This window comes from Corticium candelabrum, chromosome 5 (genome assembly GCF_963422355.1).
Source record: "Corticium candelabrum chromosome 5, ooCorCand1.1, whole genome shotgun sequence".
NCBI lineage: Eukaryota > Metazoa > Porifera > Homoscleromorpha > Homosclerophorida > Plakinidae > Corticium > Corticium candelabrum.
In genome coordinates, this window is record NC_085089.1 from 5,117,025 (window position 1) to 5,128,531 (window position 11,507).

The window sequence follows — 11,507 nt, forward strand, 5'->3', positions numbered from 1 at the left end:
AAAGATTTAGACCTCAAGAATAAAGCTAGTAGTTTGACAGGAGCGCACGCACTAAACTTTGGCAGGACCAGGCGGGCGTGTTTTTAATTAATTAGATTAAAATTCAAGTCTAAAAGTTTGCATTTGAACTTTGTTATAAAAATTCTTGTTACATATTTGAACTCTACCGCGTTACGCATGCTTAGTACACTCTAGATCCAAGAAATGCTGCATGGTTGTACTAAAAGTACATAAAGGGTACAACGCATGGCTTGCGTTTCTGATATTAATACTACAAACCGCGCGCACTGATTTTTGAGCATACAACCCTTGTCAAACTTGTAAATTAATTTATTCTTGTGGCCTTATCAGTTTGAAAACATTTCAAAACCTTAAGCATCGTGGCGACCATCGATATTATCATCATGATATAGATGCCGATATGAGGTAATCTGTTTGCAGTTATATAATCAACCAGATCTACAGATGCGTGGCACACTGACAAACCTCTGAAAGTTGAGCAAGAGCACGATCCATCCTAGTACTGTTGCCATTGCTGCTAGTTCCCATACAAGAGTCGGACATGGATTTCTGGGGATGTCAAGATTTTGAAAGAGTAGCTCGTATGGATCCAGAAAGATCAACGTCAACGCGTACACTGTGAGTTCACACACGTTTGACAATCTCTTGAAGTACGCAACGCCCTAGATTGTAGACAATCAATGCGCAAGTGTTTCGTTTTGCTGTTGAAAGAGTAGGACTTACTGTATACCACATGGGAAGAAGTTCCTTTAAAAGACAAAGTACCGTCGCTACAAGAACCGTTATCCTCAGCTCAGGGTGACCAAAGCAGAAAACAATCTGTCGCAATAAGGTTGCACGTATTCACCACAAAATCGATAAGCAACGGTTATCTTTACTTTTTCGTAAGAAGAGAGACTTGTACGATTGTCTTCTTTGGCTTTCTGAATGACATTCTGCACAATTAGCAGACCTCAAACTAAAATACTCGATATATGTAGACTTAGAGTCGAACATTCGTACCATCAATCTATCGAGACTGTCTCGATTTTCGAGAGGATGGGGTGTGTACGCTGGAAATACAAATATTATCGACATGAGAAAAAGTAAATATACGAGATAGATGGCAATGTTGGCTATCACGACGGCCGCTCCAAATTTCTTCCTAACATCAAATAGAGAATTCAAGACAACGACTAAACAGTTGATACTAGCAATAATGAAGAAGAACTAAAGTGCTAAACCCTCGGCTGCTACCTTAAGTTACGGAACAGCTGGTGTACACGTACTGGCACCTGATGAATACATGAAAAGCGTGACAAGGGGTTGGACACATTGAGGGGCACGTGAGATTGTCGATAACTGGCACGCTAATTAACACATGGATTAGCAATGAGCGCATACTCTACATTCCAATTTGCTGATCGTTGATCCGGCCGTCCACAGTCTAACCCTAACGCATGAGCACCTAGTTTACAGTCTCAGTAGATGGCCGGCCGACTGGCCAATTGGAATGCAGCGCATGCCTTACTGTTAACGCTGTTGTTAAATAATTAGCATACCAGGCGATGTGACGATGTCCTTGCATGCTTTCAAGAGATATCGAATTCGGAATAACTATCGCATGTCGACAATCCCTCGTGCTAGTCAATGTGTCCAGTCCCTTTCTCACGCTCTTCATGCTAATAATAATTAGCAGCGCACTGGCAGTTGAGCTAGCCGCACGTGTCGTTTCTTGTGTGTAAAGTGGCTGTACCGTGTTGACTACTAGCAGCCAGGGTTTGGCACTGTAGTTATTAATATGTGTGTTTGTATTTGTGTGTGTGTGTGTGTGTGTGTGTGTGTGTGTGTGTGTGTGTGTGTGTGTGTGTGTGTGTGTGTGTGTGTGTGTGTGTGTGTGTGTGTGTGTGTGTGTGTGTGTGTGTGTGTGTGTGTACACATATATACATACAATAATAGCAATAACAACAAGTGCGAAAAATGAGTTAAGATATTAATAGCAATTTTCTCTCGACTGCTGTAGAGTGTTGGCTGTCAAACGTCTGGTCAGTCAACATCTACCATCTTGACAAATCATTAAATTATTTCTTTCAGTTGATATTTTATAGATTAGTAAAGCACACATGCCTACATAGAAGCGTCTTTTCCTTATTGCATGTTCTGTATGTTAGGCATATTATTGAAAAACACTAATAACAATGGTAATTATAGTTATATTAGTTTTATAATGCGTTTCTATCAAAGTGCGGCTTGCTTAGGTAAAAAGTTCAATAAAAGGCAAACACAAAAATGATCATACATGCGAAAATTGTTGTTTCTGTAAAACAATACAAGAGTCTAACCATTTTTTGTTTAGATACTCAACGCAAAGAGGATGAGCCAAACACGCCGTTCGCTTTAACTTAATCATAGACTATGATGAAAATAGAAATATTATTCTTAGCCGCCGTAGTCTGACAAAATTGCATGTGCTACAAACCTCTAGAAGACGAACGGATGTCATGACCGACACTTCTTTCGATTGACTCCTGTTGCCTGACATGTACGAAAAATCAAAACTTTTCTAAATTGAATAACTTTCATTATACATGTATACACTTTATATACGCGCTGTACACCTTGTACCTAATCAATTGCCTACCGTTTGTTGCAAGTCTCCGTCAGAGAGCCTAACACATTTGTCCATGATTACCTAGAGAAAGCGTTTGTTGCAATGCGTGTGACTGCATGCATGGAAGCGAACTGCTACCAGTGCCGCTTCCGGCATTTTCTCGACCATCAGCTGAAGCTGAGTTTTTGTTTTCGTTGCAGGACCGAGAGGCTTCATGGTTTCTTTCCATCTGCAAATGCATTTTTCTATTGTGGTGACGGTTTAATAATAGATTCTCTATTCATTAATTTATTAATAATTGATTAATAGAAACTATTATTTTCAATCAGGCTTAGTGCTAATTTAAAGTAATTTAAAACATTTGTTGCATCATTCCTACGACTTATAGCTCTAAGAGCAGCCACGCTTTACAAAACTACAACTAAAGATATTTAATTGCATTATAATATATTGTTTGTTCTGGGTATACAGTTTAGAACATACAGTCACTTCAAACAGACTATTTCATGCACTTGTAACTATGCAGGTCTTACCTTTCGTGGTTAACTATAACTTCGACGCACTTTGGAACATTTCGATTAATAGCAACGTCGAGACAATTCTGTCCACTGTTGTCGTAGCTAATGGCGGCACCGTTGTCCAACAAAAACGCAACAACGTCTGGATGGTCAGCTGCAACGGCCAAGTTTAGGGCTGTTGCCTACAATAAGAGCACGACACTACAGCAACTCGCCCCCCAAAACACACGCTACAGACATCACCGTTGTTTCCATTTACAGTAGTCATGGTAACAATAATGTATTACTGATATTAATATAAACTATGGTTCTGCTGTACTTTATGCATTGATACCTTCTCCACATCAACGCAGTTCAGATCGGAAGGAAATGCCGTCAGCAGAGTCTGCAAGCAATCGATGGACCCACGCCAAGCTGCACAATGAAAAGGAGTGCGACCGTCGATGTCTCTGAAAGGCAAATGTTAATTAAGTTAATCTAGAACGACTGCGCATGCGTTCGTATGCATACGGAAGTAGCGTCGCTCCGCTTTCGATCAGGATCGAGACCACTCGCGCGTGACCGTACAAACTGGCGATCTGCAAAGACGTCCTGCCGTTTCCATCGACGACGTTGAGAAGACGAGGAGCGACGGAAATGAGATACGCGACTACTGGAACACTTCCTCTCCTACACAAACGACAGCGATTTAGATAGTTTGAAAACAAGACTTCCCTTCATCCTACATGCAAGAAAGATGCAAGGGAGTCGCTCCACTGTGATTGTCAGCGGCTAAATTCGCTCCATGTTGAACAAGCAAACTTAGATCCTATAGTATGCGGCAAAATCACAAACAACTTTAATTGCCAAATGTGCGTACTACTGTTGTAATGGCAGAATAATGACGAATCGATACCGCAATGCTGCCGTGTACTGCTGCGTAATGAAGAACAGTCGATCCGTTGCTGTCGGAAGACGAGACCAGTTGCTCAAAACCATCTTTGTCTTTTAACGCCTGTGGCATCGTAATCATAATAAACCAAAAAACGAAATTGAATCGTGATTATTTGTATCATACAAGCTATACCGTGTGTGTGTGTGTGTGTGTGTGTGTGTGTGTGTGTGTGTGTGTGTGTGTGTGTGTTTGTTTGTGTGTGTGTGTGTGTGTGTGTGTGTGTGTGTGTTTGTTTGTGTGTGTGTGTGTGTGTGTGTGTGTTTGTGTGTGTGTGTGTGTGTGTGTGTGTGTGTGTGTGTGTGTGTGTGTGTGTGTGTTTGTGTGTGTGTGTGTGTGTGTGTGTGTGTGTGTGTGTGTGTGTGTGTGCGTGTGGTGCGTGCGTGCGTGCGTGCGTGGTGTGTGTGTGTGTGTGTGTGTTTGTGTGTGTGTGTGTGTGTGTGTGTGTGTGTGTGTGTGTGTGTGTGTGTGTGTGTTTGTGTGTGTGTGTGTGTGTGTGTGTGTATGTGTGTGCGTGTGGTGCGTGCGTGCGTGCGTGGTGTGTGTGTGTGTGTGTGTGTGTGTGTGTGCGCCCGCGTGTGGGTGTGTGCTGTACCTCCACCAAAACGGATAACGTTTTAGGGTGGCTGACAGCTTGGTGTAGTACGTTCACATGATCGTCGTCCACTGCCTTAAAATCAGCTTCGTATGACAACAACACTTTCACGGCTCCACTCGAACCAGCAGCTGCTGCAACTAACAGCGGCGTAACACCAATGATGTTTGGCAATGAAGAATCGGCACCCTGCAATGCAAACGTGTACGCAGTTGCACCAAGCACGTCACAGGTTTTGTGTATCAACCTTCAGAAACATTGATTAATTAATTAATAAATGACAGATTAAGAAGCATTTTCTTCAAAATATTTTACACGCTGTTCGAACATAGACTCGAGCTAGTCTCTTCCCGCCTTCGTCATTCCCCGGATTGTCAATCCTCGCTGCGGTGAGGATTGAACATCCGGGAATGACGAAAGCGCGGCGAGACTGGTCACGAGTCTAGTTCGAACAAGGATAACAAACGTAGTGCTGTTTTCTCAAAACGCGAATGTTTGCATTTGAGTTTGATCTCTCATCGATAAGACGTTAGATAAAGCACAGTACGGCCTACTGTACAATACGTTTACATCAGCATACAACTGAATGCTAACAAATTTTTGTGACAAAAACGTAAGAACTACAGTATATGATGTGGAAAAAGGCTTCTATATATACTGGAAGACTCATAGATACAAGATGCATACGCAAGACATCCACAGTTATACCTCATCTAGTACACAAATTTACTACTAACAGAGATTGCTAGAAAAGAGCTTTTGAGACATCCGGGGTTGCTTCTATCAGTTTACCTGGTGCACGCCGTTTCCCTCCAAATAACATTGCTACTGTAGTACTGAGGTATCCATTCAAAGCAAAACGGATTAGCTAGAGTATAGCATACCTCGTCTAGAAGATATTTGAGAACATATACTTGATTGTGTCTTGCTGCTCTGAAGAAGAACGCGAATTAGATACTATGTGTGTGTGTGTGTGTGTGTGTGTGTGTGTGTGTGTGTGTGTGTGTGTGTGTGTGTGTGCGTTTGCGCGCGAGCGCGCGCGTGTGTACGTGTGGTTGTATTTGTGTGCGTGTGCGTGCGTGCGTGTGCGCTCGCGTGTGTTTACATGCGTCGGTCCGTGCCTGTCTACTCAGCTACTCAGCTTAACGTAGTTCTGCGACGTCAATTTTGGGCACTCACTCATGTACAAGCGTAAAACCGTCAATATTGATAGCGTCTCGGAGCCAACGATCAGTAGAGATCAGTTGACGCAACGTTCTAACATTTCCATGCCGACTTGCAATGTGAGCAGCAGTATACCCATTCAAATCCTACATAAACACCGAGATAAACATTAACCTCAAGTTTCTATTCTGCTCTAGTTTTGACACACCCTGCTGCGAGTGTCGACGAGCCTGCTCAGTAAGTAAACAACTGTGTCGATGTTATCCGATTCTGCTGCCAAGTGAAGTAGACTGCTGCTATCCGTGCCTGACGTGCTTGCAATGAGCTCTGTTAATTAACAAAAAGATATATTCATGTTTGTGCAGCCTAGACAGCCCAGATCATGCTAGTCAGTATGTACAAATCAATTACGCGTTTTAGTGGCATTTACTGATCATCGGTATGCATGCTGTTTACTGCTTAGTTTAACACAACTGATCCTCTTTGTAGTGAGATACGCGAACAAGTTGCGGTTCCAATATCTCATACAAATCTAAATTTAATTAGATGTAAATTGCTAAACTACCAGCAAAACAAAACTGGCAAACGACACATTTCCTCAAATTTTGACCTCTCACCAAACCTTCCACGTATATCTCTTTGATAATTTAGCGTTCTCACCTTCAGCGGGACTGCTCTTGAAGAGAATGTCGACGATAATTACAGATCCGATTTTAGCTGCCACACCGATGGGCGTTGAGCCTTCTTTGTCTCTGCTCAGAGGGCTGGCACCTTGACTTACCTGTCAATTCAATCCAAAAAATCAAAACAATTTCACTAAACATAACACAATTATTATAATAAAATTAAATATATCAAACATTTATTGAATAAATGAAAACATCTACGGCTACTAATTAATATTAAATAAATAAATAAAAATTATATCTAATTGTTGACATGCACTAGAGTTCAACTTAGACTTACAAGGAATTTCACAATTTCTGACATGGATTTTATCACAGCGAGGTGAAGAGGAGTTCTATTGAAAGGACCCGGTGCGTCCACGTTGTAAGTCATCTTTGTCACCAACTTAATTAACACGTACAACACAACACAGCTGAGATAAGTTACTCCATAATGTAAAAGAGATTCACAAAACAATACCTCAACTATACGTGTATTTCCTGTAGCAACAGAGAGATAGAGTGGTGTCCTCTTGCAGTTGTCTTTAATAGTAGCATCGAGGTCCACTCTGGGGTTCCCTTTGTGACCAGGATACGGAACTCTCCAGACGATTTGCGACTTGGGCAAGTTGGACAATAGCTGGACGACAGCCTCTTGCTCTCTTTCGATTGCACGATGCAACAATGTTTGACCCTGGTTGTCCACCGCATTGATCTCATCTGGAAGAAAACGTTTGTAGACGAAATCGGTCTCCATGATCGCGTTAATTCGCATTCAAATACCCGTTGTGGTTTTCGCCAAACGTCTAGTGAGTTCTGCAATGTTTCCTGCCGCTGCTAAATCGTGTAGATTGCAACTTTCGTCTAGACGACAATGAAACTGTCCTTTTACGTTTGGGATGTGAACACCAAACGAAGAAGCTGCTTCTAGACAGAGAGATTGCGCAGCGTTTGAGGTACTCGGAAACTTCCTGTCACTCATTGTTGACTATCTGTTCCAGTACTTGCAAAGCAAAGGTCACTTGCTGAAAGTGTGGCTGAGTGATTAGACTCGTGACTAGTCTGCGACAACACGAGTCGAACGGTAATCGCTAGGCGACGATGATGTGCTAGAACAAGAGCACGTGCACAAATTTAAGTGTTGCATATTGCCTATACATGTATAGCTGATGATCGACTCTAACGAAACTTTCAAAGTTCACATAGTCTAGTGGCATCTTGTAGCTATATTGGATGGCTTTCTGTTTGTGTGTGTGTGTGTGTGTGTGTGTGTGTGTGTGTGTGTGTGTGTGTGTGTGTGTGTGTGTGTGTGTGTGTGTGTGTGTGTGTGTGTGTGTGTGTGTGTGTGTGTGTGTGTGTGTGTGTGTGTGTGTGTGTGTGTGTGTGTGTGTGTGTGTGTGTGTGTGTGTGTGTGTGTGTGTGTGTGTGTGTGTGTGTGTGTGTGTGTGTGTGTGTGTGTGTGTGTGTGTGTGTGTGTGTGTGTGTGTGTGTGTGTGTGTGTGTGTGTGTGTGTGTGTGTGTGTGTGTCTTTCTTCCCAGTAGCAGCACCATCTGCTACCGAGCGCTTCCACAGGTTGCGGATTGTGGAACAACCCTTACATATAAGTTGCCTGACGAATAAGCAGTCGCGGACAATTTGGTGGCAGTGTTATTGGAGAATGATCGGATAATAGGTGGCAGTGCTATCTCTATTAAATGTCACAGAATCTCTCCCTCCCTCCATCCCTCCCTCCCTCCCTCCCTCCCTCCCTCCCTCCCTCCCTCCCTCCCTCTCTCTCTCTCTCTCTCTCTCTCTCTCTCTCTCTCTATATATATATATATATATATATATATATATATATATATATATATGTATGACAACACTAGACATGGCGAGTACAGCCGCCAAGCATACATAGACTGTTGCTATACAAAGCCTGATTTGGTTCATAGCAATTCAGCGCATCATCTGTAAGCAGCTGCGGTTACTTTGTCTCTCAAGAGTAGTTTACGAAATTCTTGTTTTAGTTTTCTGGTCAGCTTACTGTGTCCATCCATGTTGTTTGGCATGTTGTATTCTCACACCTGCTAACTTAGATAGCAGATATTGGAGGAGAGAGTGGAATCAGTTCATGCACACGTTCATTTCACTATATATAATCCATTCTATTTGTTCAGGTCTTTGTATAGCCAAAGACATAAGGCTCAAGACGAGACCCATGGAAGAGCAGACTGCTACGCCATACCTGGAATGGGTGGCCGAAAGCAGTGGATAATAAATCACTACCATACTGGAGAAGACGCAATAAACGTTCCGTCAGAGAGGGTTGTGTGTTGTGGGGCGATCGAGTGATCATTCCTATAGCTGAGCGTCCAGAAATCATTGCTGAACTGCATAAGGGGCACCCTGGCATGACCAAGATGAAGGCTGTTGCGAGAAGTTATCTGTGGTAGAGGGAATGGACAACGATCTAGAAGGAACTGTGCGAGCATGTGAAAGATGTCAACAACACGCAAAGACACCACCACATCGGGCTCCGCTACACCCGTGGTTATGGCCGGAACGACCATGGTCGCGCATTCACGTAGATATTGCGGCACCGTTCCTTGTCATTGTTGATGCGTTTTCGAAGTGGTTGGACGTATATGCAACACAGTCGACTACCACAGACGTCACGCTCGAGAAACTGAAGACGTCGTTTGCAATTCATGGGATTCCTGAAAGGTTGGTATCGGACAACGGCACGTGCTTTACGAGTAGCAAATTTCGCACGTTTCGCGAGAGTCAAGGAATAATCCATACAAAATCAGCACCTTAGCATCCGCCATCTAACGGACAGGCCGAACGGGAGGTACAAACCCTCGAGGATGGACTAACGAAGCTGGAAACAAAAAGCTTGAATGAAAAGCTGCAAACATTTTTGTTGGCATACAGCAATACGCCGCACGCCACCACAGGCTCAACGCCAGCAGAGCTACATTTGGGAAGGAGGATAGTAGAACAGTTTGAAAGAAACAGGAGGTTCAAAAAATAAATCACGATACTAGATGCAAAAGCCGGGAAACGCAACGGGGGCAAGAGCTTTTGTTCGGAGCTTTGGAACGGGAACCCGCTGGATTCTAGCCCGGGTGATAGAAAAGACGGGACCAGTATTATACCAGTGCGAACTGGAAGATTGTCGTATCATACGAAGGCATATAGACCATCTCACACTGCGCCAGTACACATCGGATGGAGTTATGAGAAAAAAGCACACGAACACCCCAAAGAAGCCAGCATAGAAGAGAGAGAGGAAGATGAATTCACGAAAGGGCCGAGGTTGACGAGGGACAGCAAGAGGAGCGATATCGGTCTTGACCATGAGAATACTCTTCCCGAAAAACCCGAAGAAGGAGCGACTGAGCAAAACGAACCTTTTCTATTGAGATCACCAAAGATTCAGGACAAACTAGGACCTGGAAAAGAGAAATGAAGTCGGACTGGGCGATAATTCGAATCCAGCGAACGAGACATCGTTGCGGAGGTCCTCTCGGATCAGGCAGGCACCCTGCGACTAGAGCTTGAGAAGAATGATTAGATTAAGTTGAGTTTTGTGGGAAAATTGTTCGTTAAACAACAATTGTTTTATCTAGAGGGGGAGGAATGTCATAGCGTGTTGTCGTAGACCCGGATACTCCGGGTCCTTGGGTTTTGGCGCGAGTAGGTAACGAGTTGTAGTCTGAATAGTTACTGAGTAGAAGACCAAATATACTACACTACCCCCCATAATACATTACGATAACAAACGTAAGGAGACCGCTTAGTTTGCGCCAATCATCGTGGCATTTCACTTTTATCTATAGACTGCTGAAAAAATCATGGCTCGAATAGATTAACAAAATGATGTCTCTGACAATATTTTGCCAGAAACTCAGTGTGGTTTTCGTTCAGGTCGTGGAACTTCTGACATGATCTTTACTGCCAGACAACTTCAAAAAATGTCGTGAATATCGTAGAGACCTCTACATATATAGATTTTGTAGATCTCACTCAAGAATTTGATCATCTAGACAGAAGTCTCCTATGGAGACTACTCGGTAAAATAAGCTGTCCCTGCAAATAAGTCCACATTATAAGATCATTTCACGACGATATGTCAGCTAGCGTTATTGACAGTGGAGCTTCTTCTGACTCGTTTGCAGTCACCAATGATGTTAAACAAGGTTGCGTTCTTGCACCATTGTCATTTAACATCTTTTTCTCTGCCATGCTACACGTTGCCTTCAAGAATTGCGATAAAGGTGTTTACCTTCAATCGCGCTCTGACGGGAACATTTTTTTTCAATCGTCGTCGATTCAATGCAAAAACCAATGTCAGTGACATTCTCATACGTGACCTGCTCTTTGCAGATGATTGTGCCCTTGTCGCGTACAACATAGATCGAGGATATTCAGTTCATTATGGATTGCTTTTCAAAATCTGCATGACGTTTTCGGCTCACTGTAAGTCTCAAGAAGTTCGAAGTCTTGTACCAACCAACACCCGGGTTTCTTACACACCTCCTGTGGTAAAAGTGTAGGACACCCTACTAAAATCAGTTGACAAGTTTTCTTATTTAGGAAGTACTCTGTCTCAAAAAATTGTTGTTGATGATGCGTCTGAGTAGAGCTGGTGCTGCTTTTGGCAATCTCACTAGACGCCTTTGGAACGAACATGGCATTACCACAGCCACTAAGGTCAAAGTCTATAAAGCAGTTGTAATCACTACACTACTCTATGGCTGTGAGACTTGGACACTAAATTGAGACTTTATGTTAATTGCTACTTCAAGCTCAACTTCGAACGGCTTGTTCGAATGAAGGATGATAGAATCCCTAAGGCAGTGTTTTATAGTCAGCTAGAGGAAAGTTCTATAGAAAAGGAGGTCACTTTCAAGACAAACTAGAATCCAATTTGAAATCTTGTAATACTAGTATTGATGTATCCAACTGAGAATACTATGCGTCAGACAGATCTCTGTAGAGATGTTATTGCAAAAACTCCTTAGAAATCTTTGAAGACCA

The 11,507-nt window shown here is 42.9% G+C and overlaps 2 protein-coding genes across 2 annotated transcripts; both read right to left on the bottom strand.

The window, feature by feature from the left end:
• Positions 1 to 325: 325 nt before the first annotated feature.
• LOC134179592 (transient receptor potential cation channel subfamily A member 1-like) lies at positions 326 to 4,172 on the bottom strand. Its single transcript, XM_062646527.1, has 10 exons — positions 4,025 to 4,172; positions 3,855 to 3,937; positions 3,640 to 3,798; positions 3,464 to 3,578; positions 3,145 to 3,311; positions 1,024 to 1,165; positions 900 to 956; positions 745 to 840; positions 487 to 683; positions 326 to 431 (listed from the first exon to the last, which is right to left on the bottom strand). Exons 1-10 carry the CDS (start codon positions 4,139 to 4,141, stop codon positions 326 to 328), a joined length of 1,239 nt encoding a protein of 412 aa, XP_062502511.1. The 5' UTR covers positions 4,142 to 4,172.
• Positions 4,173 to 5,830: 1,658 nt separating this feature from the next.
• Positions 5,831 to 7,241, bottom strand: LOC134179593 (serine/threonine-protein phosphatase 6 regulatory ankyrin repeat subunit B-like). Its single transcript, XM_062646528.1, has 5 exons — positions 6,966 to 7,241; positions 6,786 to 6,890; positions 6,480 to 6,600; positions 6,028 to 6,146; positions 5,831 to 5,965 (listed from the first exon to the last, which is right to left on the bottom strand). The coding sequence occupies exons 1-5, from the start codon at positions 7,239 to 7,241 to the stop codon at positions 5,831 to 5,833; spliced, it is 756 nt and encodes a 251-aa protein (XP_062502512.1).
• Between the last annotated feature and the right edge of the window lie 4,266 nt (positions 7,242 to 11,507).

Excerpts from the sequence above, each read along its gene's own strand:
- LOC134179593 (XM_062646528.1), bottom strand. The coding sequence starts at position 7,241 with ATGGAGACCGATTTCGTCTACAAACGTTTTCTTCCAGATGAGATCAAT. Across the intron at positions 6,601-6,785 it reads CAGAAATTGTGAAATTCCTT|GTAAGTCAAGGTGCCAGCCC; the intron begins GTAAGTCTAAGT and ends TTGAATTGACAG. Across the intron at positions 5,966-6,027 it reads TCGTCGACACTCGCAGCAGG|GATTTGAATGGGTATACTGC; the intron begins GTGTGTCAAAAC and ends GTGTTTATGTAG.
- LOC134179592 (XM_062646527.1), bottom strand. The coding sequence starts at position 4,141 with ATGATTACGATGCCACAGGCGTTAAAAGACAAAGATGGTTTTGAGCAA. Across the intron at positions 3,799-3,854 it reads CCCTTGCATCTTTCTTGCAT|GAGAGGAAGTGTTCCAGTAG; the intron begins GTAGGATGAAGG and ends TCGTTTGTGTAG. Across the intron at positions 684-744 it reads TTCTTCCCATGTGGTATACA|GGCGTTGCGTACTTCAAGAG; the intron begins GTAAGTCCTACT and ends TCTACAATCTAG.